The sequence below is a fragment of the Microcebus murinus genome, chromosome 3 (assembly GCF_040939455.1).
Source record: "Microcebus murinus isolate Inina chromosome 3, M.murinus_Inina_mat1.0, whole genome shotgun sequence".
Classification (NCBI taxonomy): Eukaryota; Metazoa; Chordata; class Mammalia; order Primates; family Cheirogaleidae; genus Microcebus; species Microcebus murinus.
Genome location: NC_134106.1, coordinates 72,144,652 through 72,170,213, shown reverse-complemented (window position 1 = coordinate 72,170,213; position 25,562 = coordinate 72,144,652). Strand labels below are relative to the sequence as shown.

The window sequence follows — 25,562 nt, the reverse complement described above, 5'->3', positions numbered from 1 at the left end:
GATAAATTCTGATCAGTATGTGTGATCTCTACCTGCCACATTTAAGAGGGAGGATACCTCATAAAATATGGAGGCTCTATGAGGCTCCTTGTAAGGGAAGCCAGTTCTCTCATGACCATACAGATTTTGATTAAGTAGGTCTGTGCTCAGGCCTGAGATTCTGCATTTCTCACAAACTCCCACATGATATTGATGCTGCTGACTTATGGATCACACTTTGCTGCAGGAAAAGGTGGTGCCAGGCCTCTTCTAGGTTTCCACAGGCAGGAAACATTCTAAAATCTCAGATAAGACCAAGTTTCTCTCTGAAACTATATACAAAAGGAGCATAAATAAATTCTTGGTCCCTACCACCACTTGTCATTGAGTAGGATAGGCAATTCAGCCTGTTTCTCCCTGGAAATGCTGAGTGCACATGCCCCACCCCACCAGCAGCCTGATTTGCAGCCCTTCCTGCCAATCATAAACTCACTACCACTCTGGTCAGAGCACAGGTAAGGGGCCTGGCTGTGCACAAAATGGGCCCGAGGGGGCACCCGCCCAGAAACACTAACACAACCCCTGACTCGGAAACCCGGGATCGTGCTAAGCCACCTCCTCTTCTCACATTGTTGCTGGCACAGTGTAACAGAATAAAATGGTGACAAAGGCATTTTCTTAAAATTCTTTACAGGTAGATCCTTAGCAAATACAAACAGCAATTTTCTCTTTTCACAATTGGCACCTCCATCCATACTCCCTCCCTCATACCTTTGTCACCTGGCACATTTATACAGACCGGTTCCACAAAACACTTTTACAATGTGCATTTCTTTAATCTTTAAAAATATACACAGGAGAAGCCATGTGTTTTTACATAGGAGTACACATATTAACAAAGCATTTCTTATAGTTTTCCAAAACTCTACTATTTCAGCCTGAAATATATATAAATTAAATATATCAGAATTTTAAAAGTTAAAATGAAATCCCTGAAACTACTGAATATGCTAGATTTTTTCAAAAGTCAAATGAACAGAGAATATGAATAGGGTTTGTGTTAAATAAGGTTTATTGTTAGCTTTATTGCCTATAGTCTATAAGATGCAACTTTATTGTGCCTTTGCAAACAGGATACATTTCTTAAAAAACTGATCAAAATTTTCCATACATATAGCTCTATATGATAGATTACAGTGCAACACTATTCTTGTTACATAATTATAGAAATACTATAGAACCCAAGAGTACAGGGTAAGCAAAAGAAATACAATCCTGAGACATCTGAACAAGATGATTTGATGAATCCTTTTAGTGTAAGTTTAGAAAACACAAAGGAGGAAAAAAAATACATGCACACTGCAGTCATGAGCAAAATACATCTATCACCTGCTCCTTGTTAGGTACAGGTGGGGCAAATAGTGAATTTCAGACACATGCACACTCACTCACGCTCCCATTTTCTTCTGCTTCCCTCCCAGCCCAAATACATTCACTCCCACCCCTTCCCAAAAGAAAATATCAGGCACTAAATCCTAGTGAACCCCACATCTGCCTTACTGAAGAAGGTTAAGTGACTGCTAAATAAGAGTGTAGGTCCTCACCCCTAACATGAAACAAAGCATGTGCTGTAAGCCAATTCCAGCTGCTTTTGCCTCTTTGGAAGTAAATGAAGCATATGCCCCGTACAGTTTAAAACTGTAGCGGAAATGTCTTGAAAAAAAAACTTTTGTTTCTCTCACTACGTCTTGAAGTAAAATCAAACAGCGGAAAATTCACCCTAAAACTAATTGTCTCATCTGTTATTAAAATGCATTTGTCATTCTATTTTTGGTATTTATTCAATTGTAGTTCATTAAGAACAGTTCATGAAGTGTGTATCTGCTTACAGTAAACACTATTGTACCATAAAAAACCTGCCATAGTTGGACAGGCTTACAAAACACCAACCTTCTCTGTGTGTTCCTTACTAACGTTTCCTCAAGACCATAGCATTCTAGTGTTACCAAAGATAATGTATGTAGAGTTAAGTAATGAAAGGTATTTGGTTTGTGTTGTCACCTTACACATCTTAGTGATGAAACTAAACAAACCATTATGCCTCCATGCCTTCCCTGAAAATAACCTGAGTCAGCTGACTAAACAGACTGGCCAACATGGCTGTCAGTCCACTTGATCAGAGGTTGAGCTGGAAAACCAGAGGGCTAATGTAGTCTACCAGCAGCTTGTCTTGTGCGATAACCAAGAGCTCTTGGTTTTTACAATATCCACTGTCCCAAAGGCTGAAACCAATGAGGCTGAAATAACTCACAGCATAAAGAATACTGAATTTAAACTGTATAACCTGTGGGACCACCTGGAGAGATAAAAAAGGATCCTCATTCCCCACAAAATGTGGTGTGGGTTTTAGTGTCTCTGTATACATTAGCTGCTACAGAAAAGTTAAAACAAAAGATTTATTTCATAACTTTCTTAATTTCAATTAAATGCTACACACTCACAAAATACACACCCTATGAATATGAGGTGGCTCTTTTCTTCAAAATTTTTAAAACAAAGAGGCACCAATACCCGTTCATTTACGTATTAGAAGTCTCATATAATCACCAATAAAACAACAGAAATGGCATCTGCAATGATTACACAGGGAGAAAAAAGATCAAAAGACAACCTTAGCCATTGTAAAGACTGTACCTGAAAACACAGATGCTCTGGCTAAAGATTTGATAATAAGGTTTTATTGGTTTAGCATAGTTCCATGGCCTCCGTCCACAACTGATAAATGGAAATGGTTCCCAAAGAAATTTAAGAAACCATTCTGAATTGTTTTCAATGTACATTATTATAATTAGTCTGACTATAAAAAAACCTTGCCTCTACCATCCATAACCTTTTGCAAGTGGAGGCAGAGAAAGACAAATAGCATCCTCCTGCACTGCTGAAATGCAGATAGCATGAGCGATGATATGGTCAAAACACCATTGGTGAAGGTGTTTCTAGAGTAGGAAGGACAGAATGCTGTACTTTAGCATCTTTGGTTAAGATCTGGCCTCTTCAAATCCACCTCTCCCCTTCACATTTAGTCTCCAATGAATTTTAAGTCCATGCACTTAAAGAAGGTCACAAGACATAAATTTTCATGTTAAACTGTCAGACCAATAGAGTTTCAAATTTTTGACCCTCACCCTGCCCAGTAGGAGTACAAGGATCTTACAAAGAAAGCTGTAAAGTCAAATGCTTCAGTTAAAGCATGATCTTTGTAAAGTTTTCATGAGCTGCACAGAAAACTATCAGTAGGACTCCCAACACTGGGAAAGGGACGAAACAAGCTCTGTCCTTTGTCCTTAAAAGTGGCCTGAGCCAACTGTGTGAAGTGTCTGGCTACCAAAAATATTTATCACCAACCTCTAGAGCATATCTTTATCATTCAATTCTTGGTGAAGTCTAAATGCTGTATAGGTGTTTGGGGTGGAAAGGTGAGAATAAGTTCTGAATAAAGCTAAACTTGGCCTAGGGAGAAAAAGGTTTTAAAAAAATTAAAATGACACTCTAGGTTTTAATTGAAAGGAAAAAATACATATATAATAAACCAGTTTACACTCTTGACCAGAGTGTTGCCTGGATTTTCTACCTTCTCTTTTGCAGTCCAAGGAGCCTGTCTCTGCTCCGCTCTCTTCCTTCACGGCTCTAGTGGAGAGAGGGGGAACTTTACAGAGGATTCCAACAGTGAAGCAGAATCATGGGGTGAAATTCGCTGTGGGGCCAGATGAGGTTGGACAAGGCAAGCACTGAGCCAGGCCAATCACAATTCCTGGCTAACCCCACAGAGCACATAGTAGCCATCTACACAAGCCTGACCACATGGTAATTAAGCAGGGCTTTTCTGCAGTACCCTTTTCCTTCATAAACAAATTCTAGCTTTCCCAAGTAAACATCTCAGAATAAACCATCCAGGTTGATGTACTACTGCAAATGTTGCCAACTTCCAATTAGCACCAAATCTGTCCCTCCTCCCTCAAACTAAGTCCATAAGAAAATGTGAAGTGCCACATTTCTCTTTGCTTCTGTTTTCTTCTTTTTTCATTTTCTCATGAAAGTATTCCTATATTGATGTTCAGTTCCATGTCAGATGAAATAAAGTTGTAAAATATTTGGTGATTTCCAAATAACATTCTTCTCATAATGAAGTAACTTCATGAGTTTAAGTCAGAATTATGTCCATAGAAGTCTTTTCCATGTAGTTCATCATACAGAGAAAGACCCTTACACATGGCTATTTCTGGACAGTGCATTAAATGAAGCTACCTCATAAGAGAAAAGATTATTATCTGTATCCATTAGAATAATATACAGATTCACAGTCAATGAGATGATACACGTTGCAGAAGAGAGGCATTGAACAGTATACTATTCAAACACAAAACAGCAATAAACATATTCTGCACTATAGAAAATATACTAGCTTCTAACTTTAAGGATTTAAAATGATGGGTCTGGTAACTGTATTTTAGGACTGAAACATGCTTCTTCCCTTCTAGATACACAATGTTCGATGCTGGTGCACATATATACACACACGCACAACACTGTGTCTGCAATGATATACAAATGCAATAGATAGCCAAGTCCTGAAGGCAGATTTCAGAGAATAGGGCTACCAAGACCAAGAGAGCAAATATCAACTTAAGAACACTTCTAACTTCAGAATTTCATTTTATTGAACAAACTTTTTAAAACAAGCACCTCTTGGCAATAAAAGCAAAAAAACAATAGTACTCCTTTCCACTCTATTCTAATGGAAGACTTCTCACACCAGCCTGCTAAATGATGAAATTTTAAACAGGCAGCCTGCTGGGGCTACAAGCAGAGCTCAAATGCAGGTGTGCTGACTTCTTGGAGGAGGAGCAGAGGGAAACATCAAAAAGCAAATTTGGAATCTATCACAGCTTTCTTCCTTAAGCAAAAAAAAAAGTAAATTAGTTTTACAACCACAATTCAATTTATCAAACTTTTTCTGAAGAATTTTCATTTAATTATGTATACATAACAGGAAATAAAACTTTTTCACAAACACTCTCAAGGCTTACAGTTATCAAGAAAATGACAAAAGTAAAAGCAGGAGAAATATTAAACACATGGCGAGGAGGTCAATTTCTGTTTCTGCTCTTAAAAAGTAAAAAAATCACCATATAATTAAGTACAAAAACCTGCATTGAATGACAACTGCTGGTGTATTTACTTGATCAGAAATGAAGACCAAGAATATAATAAAGCCCTATGATAATATTCATCTGGAGCACTCCCCTCAGTGTGTGTACACTAATATGTTGGCAAAGTTTCTGGAGCATTAGCTTATATAAACACGGGAGTCCTTGGTTAGCTGCATTAAATGGAACGTTCTCTTCTGAAATGTGCCCATAATTCAGTTTCACTTACAAATTGCAAACTAAAGTTACTTCTTCAGAAAAATATCTGTTTGGCATCTCCTGGACTTTGTTCCATTGGACAATATGGACATTTTAATCTAAAGACAAGAAAGAAAACATTGCATCAAGGAAACAGGATCAGTACTGAACATTCAGTTTTCATCTAGTTACCACCTCTTTAACAATTATACACACATATTGAAACACATAAGTACAACATATCTGATTGCAGTTTGCTTTGAGGATTAACTATGCTTTCCCTTAATATTAACTAAGCTTCGCAGAGTCACAAATGAATACCACCCATGCCAGAGCCTCTTATTCAGTGGAAATCAGTGAAAATTATTTTATAAGCAAAACAAGGACAACTTTTTTGAAAATTACTTTTGGGGTTTCAGAAGTAAATCTAAAAATTTCTTTTCCCCAAAGGTTTAGGCTGCACTGGTCTCTAAATTAATTTCAAATGTACCAATCACATAATCCATTCATGGGCAGCAAATCTGATGCCAGCTGCAAGCCCACACTAAGAATGGCCCATTTTCCTCACAGTGGCACATGATATCAGCAGAGTCTGCATTAAGATCAACAATCTAGCTGGCTCTCCTAGTCACCATTGATCTGCACTACCAGGGCGGTTGCAGCATGGCCTGTGAAGGGCACAAATCGCTTCTTTACAAGCCAAGGCCTTCCCTTTAAAAGAAGGATCTTACCATAAAAGAATCTGAAATGAACACCAGCGAAAAAATTTCTAGCTCCCTAAGCTAGAAATGGGCTTCTGAGACTTTTTTTTTTAAGTTGAGCTCATTCTCTAAAGAAATTACAAATATATATACCCTTTATATCAGCAATTCCAATTCTAGGAATTTATCATGGAGAAAATAATTTATATTAGCACTGGAGTAACAACAACTTAAATGTTCATCAATAGGGAACTAGCTAAATAATCATACTTCCATATGGCGGAATACTCTGCAGTTTTAACATAAAAAGAAGGAGGGCTCTTTTTGCAGCATATAAAAAAATCTTCAAGATATATCACTAAGTGAAAACACAGCAAAGTACAGAACAATTTATAGTATGCTACCATACGTATAAAGGGGGCAAAATGTATCACCTACTCAAAAAGTTAAGAATGAAAGATCATGTTTATAAACCCAATCACCAAATCCACAAACAAATTAAAACAACTGATAAAAGATCAGATACCACCTATTTGCCAAATGAATAGTTAAGAAATTTATTTCTAAATCTAGATACATTTACTTAAGCTCATTATTTCTTATCTTCCCATCAAGTACCAAAATCAAATATATTTACTGATACATAAAAGTCAGAAACTTACTTGCTACCATTAAACATTTTATTCAGGGCATCTCTTGATATAATATGACCACAGACCAATTTCATGGGTGGATTGTTATCTGTTGTTTGCTGACGAAGAATGGGACAGGCAAATATAGAGTGATACCAACACTTTTTACCAAGGTCCACTTCAATCTGTTTTAAAAAAAAGTAAAAAGGCTAAAGTTATATTTCAGAAAGCCATCCACATGATAACATGCACTGTGCAGCGAAGAACACTTATCAGATCTACACATTTGAATTTAATTTTCTACAGCACTCTTCTAACTAACTCAAACATGGATAGTCTTAGGGATTCAAACGGTTAAATTAGCCTTCAAAATTATTTGTAACACTAATTTTCAAACTAAATTCTTAAGTCTAGAGTTAAGAGTCAAAATCAAGGTGATATTCTGGAAGTGAAAAACTTGATTGACTTCTGTAACTAGACTACTCTGTAACACACTTAGCTGGGTGATAAAACTCAGTTTAGTGACTCCTTTAAAGGCAGACTAAACATTGTTTATTCCTCTGTGTGCTTCAGATCTGAGTTTCCCATGTTTTGTGTGTAATGGCCCAGAGACCACCTGTTTAACAGGGCTTTAAGCCAAGTTTCAACAGGACCTTTTGTAATCTGTACATCAAAGCCCATGGCACTTGTATCAATTGTTCTCTTTGCTGCAGACAAAACAAATCATATGAAAGCTAAGAGTGGGTGGCATATGCAGAGGCTCCACAAATGTCAGTTCTGGGTTTTTTTCCTTCTAAATCCAAAATGGCTACCAATATGAAAGCCCATTACCCCAGGCTCTTTCAACAAAGTCGAGGAAGTGTAACAGAACAATCCTGACAAATGGTCAGATCACCACCTTCAGCTATTTTACTAGCTTGACCCACAAGCTCTAAGCAAATTCAGATTTCAGTCTTCTCTGTTCCAGTATGCAACTGTCAGAGACTCTTACAACATAACTGGGAAACTGACAGATGCTGGGCACCTGCTTCAGCAAATCAAGTAAAGGCTCAAGTTTCTTTTCGCTTGATCAAACGAGCAGCAGTGGAGAAGGGGTGCTGGTTGTGTCCTGACCACACTCAGGACTGGGAGTACACCTGTGCCTTTGAGCAGAAAAGATCTTTGAGAAGAAACTGGGTCAACCAACTGACAGGGTTACCAGCTGGAGAACAAGGTGATACCTGCAGATAAACCCATGCATAGATATGGCAGAAAAGAAGCCAAAAGCTTATTTTAGCCATTCAGGGTCTATGACACAACCATGACAAGAATAAAATTCCAGGCAAGAGTCTTAGTGACTACTGGCAGAGGCTTGGCAGCACAACACATATCTTTGCCACTCCACGTCATAACTGTACCATGGCAGCCACAATTTGAGTAATTACTGTGTGTCCCAAATTATTCTAAGTATGATGATCTTCTCTCTAGCCTTTAGCAGCCCCATAAAGAGAAGGCTGGTCCCTATTTTAGAGATGAACAAACTACTGCTTAGAGAAGGTAGAGTTGGCAAGTGTGAGGGCCCTGTGGACACACAGCCCTGGAGGGTCCACTGATGACTGTGGGTGTTATAGAGACCTTTATTTTAATGTACCTGTACTTATTTAATTGGTATTAGAAAAATATAACCAACACAAACCTATGATCTCATCAACACCAATGCTTAAGATAAAACTAAATCCGATTACATTGATATTGCTTTTATATTTTTAAAAATCATAGTAGGAATGGTTTGTGAACTGCACCGCAGAACACACTGCATGCTACAATATATAATATCCTCTTCCCCAGTTCTGATGTTTTTCTTCATCAGCTTTCAATGCCACTTTAAGTCAAAATTATAAGAATACTCCTCAAATGCTCCCAAAATGTACTAGGTTCTTCATTTCTATTGTTTAATCATGTCTATATATTCACCAAAAAACTCCTGTCAAATGGCTACAATGTTTCCTACAATAAAGGCGAGATGGTGGACATTTTAAAACCCTTAACATCCACATTCTTCTAAAGGCCAGAAGGGTAAATAGCCAATAGAAAATGGTACTCACAGGTAATTCATCTTTCTGGTTCCAAACTCCAGTGCACTGCCTCTGTTCAATCACCGCTTTGATGTTAATTAAAGCTGGCAACGCCACACAACCTGCTGAGAAACTGGGAAAGCAGAATAGGACACATCAGTGCCAGGCTAGATGTCAGGCCACTTGGTCCAAGGAGACAGCAATTCCTCATGTGCTCAGAGTCCTGGCTACTGGAAATGGCATAGAGCCTTCCCCTCTGCTAAAAGCAAACTCAGACATTTCTACTAGAAGAAAAATAACTTGTTTTCCCTCCCCTATTCCCCATGCCCACTGGTAGACTTGAAGTTACTGAAAAACAATCCCAGTTTGAAAAAAACAAAAATAAAACCATACATTTACTAAATAAATCTTACTAATATGGGGAAAATGCAGTTAAAAAAAAAAAGAAACAAGTGTTAAAAAAATACTACCTAAAACTGTCATTATCTACACGGTAGGGTACTTAATTTTAGTTTAATTTCTCGACAATTACAACAATAAAGTTTTAAAATATATATGTTAAATGTATACAAAAACATACAAAAGCAGCAGCTTTGGCATCCAGTGTTGAAAAGGAGAATCCATCATTAAAAGAAAGAAACATGAAACATATCAATTCAAATAAAGAAAGACAAATAGGAATTAAGAACTGCTCTTCCAAATACAGTGGTTTTAGCATCTGAGTTTGAAAGGGAAAGAGATGTTCTTACACAGAATTCTTCATCCAACAATATATAAGATGTTACATCCTTTTGTATTCTCTTCCTTACAGAACATCCTTTTGTATTCTCTTCCTTACATCCTTTTGTATTCTCTTCCTTACATCCTTTTGTATTCTCTTCCTTACAGAACATATATCAGCATGTTTAAGTTTATTTTCCTTACAAAATTTGCTCCAATGTATGTGCTAGTTTACTAGAGCAGTGACAACCAAAATGTGGTCTGCAGATTGATGCTGGAACACCATTTTTGGTCCAAAGGAAATTGACAATAAGCTTTTGGAGAATTTCAAAACAATCTGACATTAGTGTGGGGGCAGGGTGGGGGTCGGGAAGTCCTCATATTTTACAAAATGACCACATTTAATGGGCTCTGCTTAGCAGTCATTAATGACATTCTTTGCCCCTTAAACATTTTCTTGCATGGTTCCTCCTACATCAAAATCACCCCTGTTCAGGATGGAAGCATTCATTTCTCAGATCTGGGAGTGCTGGCAGCCAACTCTCAGCTGAGTCCCTCTTCAGGACTGTCCTCAGTTGAAGAAAGCCACCCGACTAGGGTCACATACAGTGACTGCTCCATGTGAGGATACAAAAGCCCATGCAGACCCAATTTGGAACCACTCTACAGGTCCATTGTAGTTCTAGAGCTCCTCAGGGATGGGTGGAGACTTTTGTTGTGACTGTTTTTCTCTTTGTCCAATCCTGTTGCATTTATTCCCCCAGAGGTGCTGATCTCAAAAAACTCCCTGCATGTACATACCCATTTCAGAGTCTTTTCCCCAAAAACCTGATGGCAATACTGCCTCACATTAGTTAATTGCATGAGTCTGTCTCCTACTCTAGGTGGAACACCCTGTGGAACGCAGACTGTATCTTATTCATCTCTGTAAACCACACAGCACCTGGCACATAGCAGAGATTCAAAACACTTGTGGAATTAAATGAATAAAAGAGCTAAAGGTTATTTTCTTTAAACAGGTTCTTTTTTTTTTTTTTTTTTTTAGCATCTGTTCCAAACAGAATTTAAACAGGTTCTTAAACTTCTAGGTTTTAGGACCCCTTTACATGCTTAAATATTAAGGATCTCAATGAGCTTTTGTTTTTGTGAGCGAAAGCTATCATTATTTAACAAATTAGAAAATAAAACTGAGAAACTTAAAAGGTATTAATTCATTTTAAAAAAACATACTATGTTATCATAAATAACATTCTTATAAAAAACAACTATACTTTCTGAAACAAAAATACATTTGTTGGGCTGGGCATGGTGGCTCACACCTATAATTCTAGCATTCTGAGAGGCCAAGGCAGAAGGATCCCTTGAGGCCAAGAGTAGCTGGGACTACAGGTGCGTACCACCATGTGCAATCAAAATTAGCATTTCTTCGTTTTATTTTTGGAGACGAGGTCCTGCTCTGTCTCCCAGCTAGACTGCAGTGGCATCATCATAGCTCACTGCAACCTCACATTCCTGGACTCCAGCCATCCTCCTGTCTCAGACTCCCAAGTAGCTGAGACTAACAGGCACCTGTCACCACACCTGGCTTCAAGTAATCCTCCCACCCTGGCCTCCAAGAGTGTTAGGATTATAGGAATGAGCCACTGCACCAGGCCAAAACTGGCATTTCTTACATTCAAAGTGTGGTGGTAAGGAATATAGCAAGTACTTGTGGAGACTGATACCACCACCTCAATTTGTGCTAAGTAAGGCTCCTAGTAGTTTAATCCACCATTGTTTCTGTACCATCTGTGTAAATATCAACACTGCAGAAAAGGCTCTTGAGATCCCGAGGTTCACAGACCCCACTTTGAGAACACTGCCCTAAAACTGTGTCACCTGTCAACTGTGACCATCCCTTGAAATACCAATTGCATTTTTCTTCAGAAAGACAAAAGTGTTCTTGACTTGAAATACGAAGAACTAAACAAGTTAAAGGGAGGTGACTAATGCAGCGCATATTTCAACAGCAAACAGGGCCAATATCCATACCTGACACTGAGAGGGGACTCCACAGAGAGCCCCAGGAGGGCACAAGCATCCCGTGTAAAGATGTCACAGATATCAGCCCACTGGTTTGCATCAAGCAGGTGAACATACGGTGAGTTCTCAATCCCTTGTCTCAGATACACGAGGCTTCCCATCAAAACCTGAATATCTAAATAAAAAAGCATCAGCAAAAAAAAAAAAAAAGCATTACAGTTTGCCTGCTGATAATAGGCCAAGAAAGGCAAGAATATTCCCGCCCAAACTGATATAGCCTAAAATAATATATCAACAACATCCTTTATAATTCTGGTCCTTAAGCTTGGCTTCTTCTCTCACTCCAAATTAAAGAAAGACCATGGAGAGAAAGAAGAAGAAAAAGAAAGCATGAAAAATATTTTTGTTATCCACAGTACACACAGTAACATTATCATTATCTAGAAGAATAACAATTATGTCACCCCACATCTTTGGCTGCAGAGCTAGCCAGTAGTCCCACGCTGACACATGTTGCCACCCTGGCCCTCAATACTTTGTCATGGCAATAATAGCAGCATAAGGTAAGACAGGGATGGGAAAAGAGCAAGTGCACACCTCGATCTTCCTCACATCTCCTTTTAGTTTAATATGGAATCCCAGAATCTGCAACGTCTCTTTTTGACTTCTCATTTAAGAGTCCCCAATGTTTTACTTTTGTTCTAGTGCCAGTTTTTCTACAAGTGGGTTATCATCTACAATTGTTTCAGTTTATTAGCAAATATGTATTAAATCTAGTTAAGATAAACAAATTACAGTAGTGGCTACAGTCCTGTTCTAAACATTAGAATCACCTGACTACAGACTCACCTTTTTGATGATTTAGGGCAAATGGCTGAAAATTTTTAGCATACTGTAATGCCTCTCGCTGATTTGTAGTTCCTCCCATTAACAAGCTAATGAAATACAGTCTGTGTAGCTTAAATTCCAAGGAGCTGTTTTGGGCTATAAGCATTTCTCGGTTTGATACTGCCCACCTTGAAGAAAAAGCAAAAAGGATTTTGACAATAATCAAGAGCATAAGCAAGGTGTCTGAACAATTGTTTGAAACCTAGTAACATGAAAAAGGGGTTTTGTCTGCCCTCTTGTGGATGTTTGTCATAACATCAATGCCTAGACCCTGACTTGTAAAGAAGGTAAGAACAGACCCTCCAGATAAAAGAGGGATGTGCAAAAGCCTAAAGGAATACTAAATGAAATACTTTGTCTTTTCAGGCCACATGCTGCAGATATCCATCCCAATCATAAAATTTTTTTTTTTCCTGCTTCTTATAAACTTAAAACTTACTGAGTGTAATTTTTATCAGTTATAGATTATACAAAAGAAAACATAATGAGTAATTTATCAGCCACCTTAGTATAAATTACTAAACTCTCTTAGCTTAAATGTTAATTAATGATGCTTATATTTGCTACAAGTCTACCACTAAACCCAAGAATATAATATCTCAATACTTGTAGGTAAATCAGTTTTGTAGCTTTGCCTTTGATATTTTGCATTTTACTCTTATGTCATCCAAAGGATTTTAGAGTATTAATGAGTGCCTGTCTACCTCTGATTCTGTTTGGCTTATTTAATTGGCTATAAGCCCCAGTTTGGCTCTTCAGTCCTCTTGGCCACAAGGGTCCCACCGAGGGACTAGATGGACCCAGGGCAGGTAGCCACACCACCCTGGCAATGGACGGGACAAAATAAAAGTTTGGCCATAGATGCTGCCTATGACAGATCTTGGCCAAAAGGGGGGAACTGTGAACTAAAATGCTCACCACCCCCCCCCCCACCGGCTAACTAAATGGACCCCCTCGTGGCCAAAGGAATATTCTAGGGCAAAGTTGCCTGCCAGGAAGAGGGAGGTCAGACATGCCTTATCATGCCCCCTCCCTTCTTGGAGACTTCCTTTGTAACCCATTAACAGGCCTAAGGGTATGCAAGACAAACCTGCAGGTCCACAATTTATGCAACAAATGGTGGCTTATCTCTGGTAAAATGTTTATGTTAAAATATTCCAAGTCTTTAGACAAAACTTCATGTCTTTAGCCAATTACAATCTAAAGAATCTTTAAACCCACTATAACCTGTAAGCCCCTGCTTCGAGATGGCCCTCCTTTTTGGGCCAAAACAATGTATGCCTCCCACATATTGATTGATGGCTTTACCCATAACCCTTGTCTCTAAAATATATAAAAACCAAACTGTAACCCAGCCACAACTAGTCCACTTGCCCAAGGCCTCTTGGCAGTGGCTCCGGGTCATGGTCCTCAAATTTGACTCAGAATAAATCTCTTTAAAATTAAAAAAAAAAAAGAAAAAGAAAGTAAGAATAACACCAACTATACTGAAAGTGGCCCTTTCAGTCAGCAAAAAAAAAGAAAAAATATTAAGTTAGATAACAATGACATATTTAGGTTTTAAATCTAGACAAGAATGACTGACGTGTCACATGATGCATCTGAACTTGTACAAGACCACACTTTAAAGCACATGTCAGCCCAGATTGCCTAGATCCACTGCTCTTTTCAATGTTAAAATGGCCAGTTTATATGTGAATCAAAGATTCTGAAGGCAAACCATTCAAACTTTCATTAACTGCAAGATTTTGTGATGCTCACTTTGAGATTAAAAACAGTAAACATAGGTATTTCCCCTGCAGGTGCTTTCAGTGTAATCAGGAAGATAAGCTAGACAAATATTATACAGTGTATCTCACTGGGCCAAAATGATTTGTACAAACCTAGTGCTAATAAGGGAAGGGGGAAGATTCAGTTTTTAATGATCTGTAGTATGGCATCTGTATACTCGAGTCTCTATAGTACAAACAGTTGGAATAACCAATCTTGAACTGGGACCACGAGGTCAGATGAGGACTAAAGCAGAAAAGTATATAGCTAAGTATTAAAATCAAATTTTGCAATAAGGTGATAAGGAAGCATTACTTTATTTCTCTAAACACATTAAAATATAAAAGCTGTTAATATCACATTCTATGAATTTGACTCTCAGTTGGACAGATATTCCCCATCTAATTAAATTCACTAAAGACAAATGGAGGCTGGGAGTGGTGGCTCACACCTCTAATCCTAGCACTCTGGGAGGCCGAGGCAGGTGGATCACTCAAGGTCAGGAGTTCAAAACCAGCCTGAGCAAGAGCGAGACCCCGTCTCTACTATAAATAGAAAGGAATTAATTGGCCACCTAAAAATATATAGAAAAAATTAGCCGGCATAGTGGTGCATGCCGGTAGTCCCAGCTACTTGGGAGGCTGAGGCAGAAGGATTGCTTGAGCCCAGGAGTTTGAGGTTGCTGTGAGCTAGGCTCACACCATGGCACTCTAGCCAGGGCAACAGAGTGAGACTCTGTCTCAAAAAAAAAAAAGACAAATGGAGTCTGAACTGGGTATAAATATAAAATCTGGGTAATTCCATAAACCACAAAAGTAAAATCTTTCAAGTTACTCATAATGAATCGGTTGACTAGGGACTGAACTTCACATAGCTGCAACTTTACTGAATCCCTACCCTTCCCCCAAAGGGCTGCAAATGCATACAAACATTCTAATTAACTTGCTGATGCATTTACATCTTAAGAGTCATTCATGAAGCTTCTCTGACCTCAAAGTGATTTTTAAAATATTAATCATCTGGAACTTAGAAATATTTACTTAAGCTTAAATAAGATTTAGATCCTTGCTTGGCAATAAGATGAGTGCAGTCAAGTTGCAACACCAAGTCTGGTAAACTTGCTGACACCAGAGCAAGGTACTTCTGGCAGCAATCAAAAGAATGCCCTTCACCAACCAACAGTATCAACAGTACTGTGTTTTTGCCACCTCTAGTCTATCAGGCACCTATGGACTTCCAGTTCTAAGGAGTGTATTTAAATCAGGTCACTTTCCAAAGGTTTATTCCAACCCTCTCACTCATAAAAGCGTGAGGATGCTTTCCTACTTAACTAGAAAAGGCAATAAGCTTTTTCTTTTTTCTGTTTCTGATAAGAGGTGTATGTGAGAGAGTTTGTAAAGTCAAAAAAGGGAGCAAAATAGAGTAACTACAAATTTTAATAAAAGATAAAAGGCTATAGAAAAAAGGCAAAGACTACAAGGAGATCCACTAAAGAAGAAAACATTCTATCTCATTTTCATAAGAAAATGTTCATAAGATAGTATTAAAAGGGGGGTGTGATATATAGAAAAATAACTTCTGGTCATCAGAATTTTTAAAAGTAATGACTTAGGGAAAGCTTGATTTCAAGCATTATTTATCAACTCCTATAGCATGAGGTATGGGCACCAACCATTATACCAACACCAAGGGGCTGAAACCCCAGAAAAACACACCAATCAATATCAGTGGAATAGCAGTCCACATTACAGTGATTTTTATGCTATCCTATATTTTTTAATTTTTCTATAATGAACATATATTACTTTTATACTTAAAAAGGTAATAACCTTTTAAGCTAATGCTAAAGAAAACAAAATTTCTTAACTTCCTTTTTTCATGAACGGGCCAACAGAGTAACTCCAAATTACTTTTCCTAAAAGTAATCCAAGTTATGAATTATGGATTCAAGCTTTTTCAAGCTATGAATACCTATACTCCATTTAACTTGGAGAGGCATTTTAGACAATGTAATTTTTAATTTACTACTTGCATTTAGTTTTATACATTTTCAATTTTTAATATAAACAAGGCTACAAAATAATCAGGAAAAAACTAGCATTGCTTAATTCCTTCCAACTCCCTGCCAAAAAATGTTTAGAAAAGTAAATAGATACCCTTACAAAAAGGAACTGGGAGGGCAGGGAGGATACCACGAAACTCAGATTCACAGAATACAAGTTTTCACATTTCATTGAGAATTACTCTCACAAGGCAAGGGATTTCTATGCTTTTTTCTCCCTGTGAAAATGGTATTTTCTAAACTAAGGATGATAGACCCCATTTTTACTCCTACATTTACACATTAAGGTGAATCTCTTGCCTGATAGGACCTCTTTTTCACACCCTTTGGATTGTATGCAGGAGCCCACATTTCTATTTTGTTGATCTCAATTCACTGGCCACAGTTAATTGGCCAGATAAGCACAGGTTTTTAAAGTCACTCTCTGCAGTTGCCTCCTGATAACAGAGTCAGTCTATCTTTAACTCTATGACCACTTCACAATCTTATACCTTTTACTAAGTTCTTGATGGGGTTGCCTTCCTGATGATCATCATAACATCTGCCTTAACTAATTAACTAACCCTTAGAATCCGGGTACAAATTTCACAGCAGCCTTCTTATTCATGCTAGCAGTTTCTCCAGATAGCTTAACATTAGTGAATTTGTGACAACTAAAAACAATGAAGGCCAGCGCGGTGGCTCACGCCTGTAATCCTAGCTCTATGGGAGGCCGAGGCGGGCGGATTGCTCGAGGTCAGGAGTTCGAAACCAGCCTGAGCAAGAGCGAGACCCCGTCTCTACTATAAATAGAAAGAAATTAATTGGCCAACTGATATATATATATATAGAAAAAAAAAATTAGCTGGGCATGGTGGCGCATGCCTGTAGCCCCAGCTACTTGGGAGGCTGAGGCAGAAGGATCGCTCGAGCCCAGGAGTTTGAGGTTGCTGTGAGCTAGGCTGACGCCTCGGCACTCACTCTAGCCTGGACAATAAAGGGAGACTTTGTCTCAAAAAAAAAAAAACAAAAAAAACAACAATGAAAACATCTTTAACTGGCAGTAAAGCTCTTCCTCAATATCCTTTTATTAATAATTACCATTTCTTTCAATGAGACAACTAACTTCAACACTTTGGCCTGGATGTTAGCCAAACTGATTGGTATTTTTATATTCTTATGTGTATGTGTATATATACACACACACACACACACACACACACACACACATACACAGTGTCTTCATTCCAGAGCAGCAGAAGTAAATGCTCCATTTAAACCATAAGCATCTTTCTGTTCTAATGCAATTTAAGCAAAAAAAATATTGAAGCAACTTTACCCTGGTTTTTATAGAACTTTTTCAGCATACTTTGTAACATAGCTTCCTGTAGGCTCAGGTCTTGTCCTAGCTTCAATTTGCTGTTGTCATTTTCAAATCTTTCTAATCACATTGTTTCACTTTCAGTGATTTGTCTTTGTTCCATTTTTGTATTAATAAAATGTCACCTTGGTTTATCACTGGGAGATAAAGAGGCAACACAACTACACACTTGCAGATCGGAGGGTGAACTGACTAGTAGATGCACAGTGACCAATCACTGACACTCAGAAAGTTTCTGACTTGACTAGTCATGACCATGATGCGCATCTATTACTTATGTGGTGACTGTGGACTGAAGAGGCAACAGAGAAGTCTGTATTTTATGCAATTACAGTTAATATACCTCAGTGACTGAAATTTAAACCATGGTATTGGAAGCCTGGTGTTATTTAACTAAACTATGGTAAATTAAATTTATGCATATTGGAACCATGCGGAGAGGACTGCCCATGGGTTCAATAGCAAAGACAAACAGGAGAAAGAACACAGGGATAAGACAGGACGTTACTTTATAAAGACAAGGAAGGCCAGAGTGGTACAATCTAGAAAGATGTAAAGTTCAAGCAACTGAGCATGTCAGGGTGTCTATGGCCCATTATCACAAATCTTAAAGAATCAAAAAGAAAATAAGATTAATTTTCTTTTTCTTACCAAGATTCCTGCCCCTCCCACTTTCTTTTTTAAGAGGAAGACAGGCTGGGCTGGAAAACTAAAGGGTTTGTGCCAGGAGGAGAAATTATGCAATACGGGGATAAGAAAGCAGTGGTTAGTCAGTAGCATAAATCAGAAGCATTTGTCACATGGTATAAAGAGATAAAAGAGGAAAATAACAGGCCTACGGAGAATAGAACGGAGGTGGAGAGAGGTGTAGGCCAAAAAAAAAAAAAAAAAAAAAAAACAGCGAACATATTCAGATAACTAAATCTAGCAACTGGCAAATGTCAGCAACAATGACATGTTCTGGTGATTTAAAGCTGGTCCAGGTAGAAGACTTGTTCCTTCTGTGAAATTAGAATCTGTGATACTATCGCCCAGTGTAAGTGCTAGTTAATTTTTGTACAAGTACAATCAAACACAAATTGAGTAGGTGCAAATAGGGCTGAAAAATTCAAAGGCCAGGCTCAATTACATTTTCTATAACTTTCCTAATAATCTCCCCATCCACAGAACTCTAGATGTTCTTTATTTTTTTATTTATTTTTTTTTTTTGAGACAGAGTTTCGCTTTGTTGCCTAGGCTAGAGTGAGTGCCATGGCGTCAGCCTAGCTCACAGCAACCTCAATCTCCTGGGCTCAAGGGATCCTTCTGTCTCAGCCTCCCAAGTAGCTGGGACTACAGGCATGAGCCACCATGCCCGGCTAATTTTTTCTATATATATTAGTTGGCCAATTAGTTTCTTTCTATTTATAGTAGAGACGGGGTCTCGCTCTTGCTCAGGCTGGTTTTGAACTCCTGACCTCGAGCAATCCACCCGCCTCAGCCTCCCAGAGAGCTAGGATTACAGGCGTGAGCCACCACGCCCGGCCTAGATGTTCTTTATTTTAACCTCTCATGTGGCACACATCACAATCTATTCAATAGCATATAGCCTCTGGTCTCCTAAGGAAGGAGCTCTGTCTTATTCACCTATTCTGGTACTACTTTGAATGGGGTAAAGTGATAAAGAACATAGATTCGTAGAGCCAAATATGTATGAACTTAAATCCTGGCTCTGCAATGTGGATCTGGACTGTTAGTTCTATAAAATCTGTTTCTTTACTAAAATGTGGGGGCACCTCAAAGCGTTGGTGGGCATTAAATGAGAGGGCTAGTTGAATCACTGAGCATAGAGACTGATGTAAATAGACATTCAGTAAGAACTTACCCAGTGTATGTTTACTAAATGATGAACTGTTTTTCAAAATCATTTTTAGTAAAAAAATTATTAGGTTATAAATATGAAATGTCCGATTTACTTAAGTATTATGTTTGACAGTTGATATCTCTGACATTTCACTTTGACACTTCTGGGTTTTTTTTTTTATTATTGTGAAGGTACATCCTCATTCTTTCAAATACACGTTTGGCTTATGATTACTTTTCAAATTTTTTTTTAGAGCAATTTTTGTGAAACCATGGATAAGCCAAAAATTCGAGGCCAGGCACAGTGGCTCAAGCCTATAATCCTAACACTCTGGGAGGCCCAGGTGGGAGGATCTCTCAAGGTCAGGAGTTAGAAACCAGCCTGAGCAAGAGTGAGACCCCATCTCTACTACTAAAAATAGAAAGAAATTAATGGCCAACTAAAAATATATAGAAAAAACGAGCCAGGCATGGTGGCACGTGCCTGTAGTCCCAGCTACTCAGGAGGCTGAGGCAGAAGGACTGCTTAAGCCCAGGAGTTTGAGGTTGCTGTGAGGTAGGCTGACGCCACGAAACTCTAGCAGGGGCAACAGAGCGAGACTCTCTCTGCCTCAAAAAAAAAAATTCGTGTTATTTTTGAATATGAGTTCCATCATTGAACCAAAGCTGCACAGACAGCTCAAAACATCAACAAAGTGTTTGGGAAGGATGCCTTTAATGAATGCGCAATATGTAAATGGTTTGAGAAGTTCCATTCTAGTGATTTTAATCTTGAAAATGACAATAGAGACAGGGCAATCCTCTTGCAAGACAACATCTGACCATGTGTAGCACAAACAACACTGCTCAAACTACAGAGGCTGCACTTGGAAACTCTCTGTCATCCACCTTATTCACCAGACCTTGTAGCAACTGACTATCACTTCTTCCTGGCTTCGGACCACTTCTTGCAAGGAATAACATTCAATTCTCAACAAGCTGTGGAAAACATCTTTCGCGATTTCATCGCCACTTGCTCTCCAGGCTTTTCTGATACTGGCATAAGTGACCTACCGTTAAGATGGCAAAACTGTGTCAATAGTTTAGGCACATACTTTAATTGCACTGCTTCTTATCTGAGATATAATAAACTTTTGATTTGAAATCAGACATTTCATATTTAATGACCTAATATATTTAAAAGATAAGAGTTACTTGGGCGCTTCCACATAATACTCAAGCTACTTTGATTTTTACAGCATATATGCATATTGGTTAATCCCCTTAAAAATTTTGACATTTTCTTAGCTAGAAGTTCACACTATTTAATATTTAAGTATTTGATCCACTGAGCAGGAATAAGGAGTAGAACACAGTCACAACTTTAATTAATGTGAGGACAACCAAATCCAAAGACTACAAAGCACATGAACTATAAAAGCACAACACTATTAATACTGGCACCAAAAACTTAACCCACTGCCTGCAGAGCACTAGAAACCATATGACCAGAAGTAAGCCAAAAAAATGGATGATGGAATATTAGCAAATAGAGTGCTGTGTTCTGGAGAATGGCATTTCCAGCAGAAAACGTCTAATTTTTAATTTTTAAAAAGAATCACCACCATGCTAACTAAAAATTCAGTTAAATTATTAACTCTACGATTTTTTAAAAAATTCTGCTCCCAAATCTCCAATGTGGACCATGAGAACACCGTCACTTTTGGAACTATTTCCTATTGTGAGAAACACTGCAGACCCAAAAGGTGACACTCAGTGAGGTCATCAGTGTCAGTGATCTCTGTTCGCCATCACCACATTCTCCTAATGAAGAGATATTTTGGGCCTCCTCCATAACTGTGGTCCCAGTCCACGGGCCGTGACCCAGTACTGGTCTGTGGCCTGTTAAGAAACGGTCCTTGCATCACCCATCCCATGGCACCCCACCCCTAACCCCTCCCCAGTCTGTGGAAAAATTGTCTTTCATGAAACTGGTCCCTGGTGCCAAAAAGGTTGGGGACCACTGCATAAAGCAGGCGTCCTCAAACTATGGCCCGAGGGCCACATGCGGGTGTTTTTGCCCGTTTGTTTTTTTACTTCAAAATAAGATATGTGCAGTGTGTATAGGAATTTGTTCATAGTTTGTTTTAAGCTATAGTCCGGCCCTCCAACGGTCTGAGGGACAGTGAACTGGTACCCTGTTTAAAAAGTTTGAGGACCCCTGGCATAAAGAGATCCCAAAGCAATACTACTTACTGAGGTGAATAAATTAGAAGCAACCTACATCTACACAATTCCAACAGAAATATCAGCATTAATTATCCTAACTGTCAAGCCTCTGAAATCTTGGCACACTGTTAGCTCCATATTTAGAATTTCACTATCATTCCAAAAATAAATGATATAAGGTATGATTTTCATAGTTAGCTGTTCTCCTTCAGGAACCTAACTGACAGCATTCACCTGTTTATCTCTCTCTTCTTAAATTTTGCCAACCTGAGTGGGTGTCTATTTTTGCTAATACCAAAAAAATGTTTCTTGCCAAGTTCCACAGCACATTCCACTATAACCTTTCAGAGCATTTTTAAAAGGCTTAGGAATACCTTCTTTTTCTAGTCTCCTTTGGGGCTATGCCCTTGGGGGTAAAAGTTGACATTCAGGGGAATGAATGACATTTATTTGCTGTACAAGTGTGGAGCTGGCAGGACATTATTTTAAAAAATGAATCAAATGCCTAATGGCAAACATGAAAAAAATCAAAGTTTGGTCAAAAAAGTTAAGAACCCTGTAACTTTGCTTTAGAGACTGAAAAGAATAGCTAATGTTTCATTTCTGAGATATTTTCAAATGGTCATTTCTCAGCTATGGGCTGAATCCATCACTGGAACAACTAATATTTTACTATCTCAGAGTTGGTGTAAGTCTTTGTTCTTCTCCCACGCTATTTAAGAAACCACACAAATTATAGTATTCCATATCTGAATCTATTCAGAACACATAAACATAACTTTACATGAGGTTCTCGGCAATGTAGAGATTAGTAGAATTGCCCAAAAGCTACATGTGGGCCGGGCGCAGTGGCTCATGCCTGTAATCCTAGCACTCTGGGAGGCCTAGGCGAGCAGATTGCTCAAGGTCAGGAGTTTGAAACCAGCCTGAGCAAGAGCAAGACCCCGTCTCTACTATAAATAGAAAGAAATTAATTGGCCAACTAATATATATAGAAAAAATCAGCTGAGCCTGGTGGCACATGCCTGTAGTCCCAGCTACTCAGGAGGCTGAGGCAGCAGGATTGCTTGAGCCCAGGAGTTTGAGGTTGCTGTGAGTTAGGGTGACACTAGGGCAGTCACTCCAGCCTGGGCAACAAAGCAAGACTCTGTCTCAAAAAAAAAAAAAAAAAAAAAGCTACGGGTGACAAGTGGTCATCACACTGGACAGCACAACTCTACAGATCAGTGATTTTTAAGTACTTGAATGTGACATTGCCTTATTTGCTGCCAGTTTCCTACCACAAAACCAAGAGATTTTATAAACCTAATCAATAACAGATCTGCATTGTATAAGCACAAACTCCAGAGTCTTTCCTCTTAGGTTTCCCTCTTCTTTTCCATCACGTGTATTCAGCCTCCTGGATAGATTAGCTCCTTATGCTTTTAAATACTTAATCTCAGAGACAGTTTATTTAAATTTTCCCTTTTTTAAAAAAATTTTCTCTAGTCATAGTTTGCCCACTCATTTCCAATACGGCTTAGGTTCTTTGTGAGGATGTATTCAGGTAACATCTATTCTCCTGAGGAATACACAGTCTTGGAACTTTCTATAAACTTTACCAGCAACAAATGTAGACAACAGAAAATAGTGTTATCAGCCCTAATATTTTGTCTCTTGTGGCCTTCCTATTCTATTTGCCACTTTCTTTTCTGTATCCTTCCCAATGGACACATCTTTCCATTTTTAATTAGCTTGTCTGTAATAGAGGTAACCCTTTCCGCCAGACTTAGTGCATTGGCAGAGTGAGTTAAAAATGTATCCATCAACTCTTTTTTCTTCTGCCTTTTCATAATTAAGACCAAAAGGATATTGGGGGGGGGGTGTCAAACTCTAAAAAATAATCCAACGTGTTCAAGCCTTTATTGTTCTTCACTGCCACATCTATTGGAGCCCTGTTTCCTCTGTGGTTCTATGTGACTATTAAAAAGTGCCTGAATCAGGAAGACTGTCCACCTACAGGAAGCTACAACTAACAGCACGAAAACAGACACCAGAAACTGCTGAATCATTGTCACCTTCATTTCCAGTCAAGGCTCTATGATCTATCATCTGCTTGCTGCCTCCAATTTTATTTTCTAGAATCATTTCCTGCTTATTTTATTCACTGATACCAGAAGTTCTCTTAAGTCTGGCAAGCATTTTCTTATTTTTAGGACCACAGGTAATATACACCACCAAGAAACCTTTGTGGTTTCTTTTATTCCCACCTAATTACTAGCCTTGGAGATGGAGTCTTCCCATATTTCAGCAGCCTGCCTAATAATGTTTCACAACCCGTCTGATCTAAAACCCTTCTGTGGTCTAAACCAAGAAAATGCCTTTTTCCTCTCCTCTATGAAAAATTCTGTAACCCCTCTCTCCTTTCTTATAATCATTCAATTGTTTTCTGTTTCCTTATGGTATTCTACTGAGGCTTTTGCAAACAGAACTATAAATTCTTTGAAAAAAGTGTTATAAGGTTTCCCACAGGCAATGGAGAAACGCTCTCACAGCCCTGTGGAAATGATTTTGTTATATAAGATGGTCACATATCTCAGAAGTGATCCCTTCAGCTTCAAGGTTGCCCTCAGAGTCAAAGACTGTCTGTCAGCCCTTGCCAGAATGAAGGTATGAGTGTATCTAAAGATGTGGCTCAACTCAGAAGATAAATACGAACTAAAATATGAGATGCCATTCTTTCTCCACTACACACAAAACTATCAGACTTGCAAAGATCAAAAAAAACCAAAATAGAGGGAAAAATCAGCTGCAACAGAATGACCCTTGCTATTTGTGATAGGAATGATTTTGGGACAACCTGTTAAAGATAGACATTTGGTAGGATCAATCCAAATTTTAAATGCACCTTGGCCCAACATTCTAGGAATATATCCTCCAGATATAGTTGGGCATGCTCAAAATAATGTGCAATGGATATTCACTGCTGCATGGCTTATAAAGTGAAAGATTGGAAACTACCAAATGTCTACCAACAGGAAATGGTTCAATAAAAATAAGGTCTAATCCCTAAATGAGAACACTCAGCAGCCACTAAACAACAAGATAGTTCTGTATATAGGTGAATACTTCAAAATTTTTCAAGTGAAAAAAAGTAAGATGCAGAACAGTGTATAGTATGCAATCATTTGGGCACAAAAACGGACATACACATAATATAGTAGTCTCCCCTTATCCGTGGATTCACTTTCCAGTTATAGTTACCTGTTGTCAGCCATGATCCCAAAATAGGTAAGTACAGTACAAGAAGATATTTTGTGAAAGACTATATATATTCACTTAACTTTTATTACAGTATATTGTTATAATTGTTCTATTACTGTTGTGAATTTTTTACTGTGCCTAATTTATAAATTAGGTATACCATAGGTGTGTACATATAGGAAAAAACAACATATATAGGGTTTGGTACTATAAGCAGTTTCAGGCATCCACTGGAGGTCTTGAAACGTATCTCCAACAGATAAGCAGAGACTACCGTACACATAACTTTGTAAATGTATGGAATATCTCTGGAAGGATGGAGAAAAGGGTGAGTAGTAACTGTCTGTATGACGAGAAACTGGGTGACTGAGGGCCAAGGGTGGGGAGAAGATTTACTTTTCACTGCATTTTGATTTTGTTGTAACTTTTGATTTCTTACTTTGTCCATGTATTACCTATTAGGATAATCAATGCTGACTCAAAACTCAAATGTGAAGGTTTCATATAAAATAATGTTTTAACAGTGTTAATTTTTTTTTTTTAAGCAGTCTGCTCAGTAATGGAAGCCTAAGAAAGGACTGACCAAGGCAATCCAAAGACTATTTAGAGAAAAGGAGTCAGCCAATGAACTTTGAACTCCCCAACAGCTTTACAACACCATCTCTAGTTGGGAGAT

At 38.3% G+C, this 25,562-nt stretch overlaps 1 protein-coding gene across 5 annotated transcripts in view; it reads right to left on the bottom strand.

Moving 5' to 3' along the window:
- Positions 1-1,033: 1,033 nt before the first annotated feature.
- RMND5A (required for meiotic nuclear division 5 homolog A) overlaps positions 1,034-25,562 on the bottom strand; it is a 66,659-nt gene continuing 42,130 nt past the window's right edge. For 4 of the 5 annotated variants that reach the window (XM_076000956.1, XM_076000958.1, XM_012774335.3 and 1 more), the window contains 5 exons: positions 12,363-12,529; positions 11,523-11,688; positions 8,802-8,904; positions 6,748-6,902; positions 1,034-5,503 (listed from right to left, as the gene is read on the bottom strand). In XM_076000956.1, coding sequence (XP_075857071.1) covers positions 5,440-5,503; positions 6,748-6,902; positions 8,802-8,904; positions 11,523-11,688; positions 12,363-12,529 — 655 coding nt within the window. In that variant the 3' untranslated portion in view covers positions 1,034-5,439. The remainder of the gene's footprint in view (positions 5,504-6,747; positions 6,903-8,801; positions 8,905-11,522; positions 11,689-12,362; positions 12,530-25,562) is intronic. The other variant, XM_076000957.1, reaches the window with a different exon arrangement.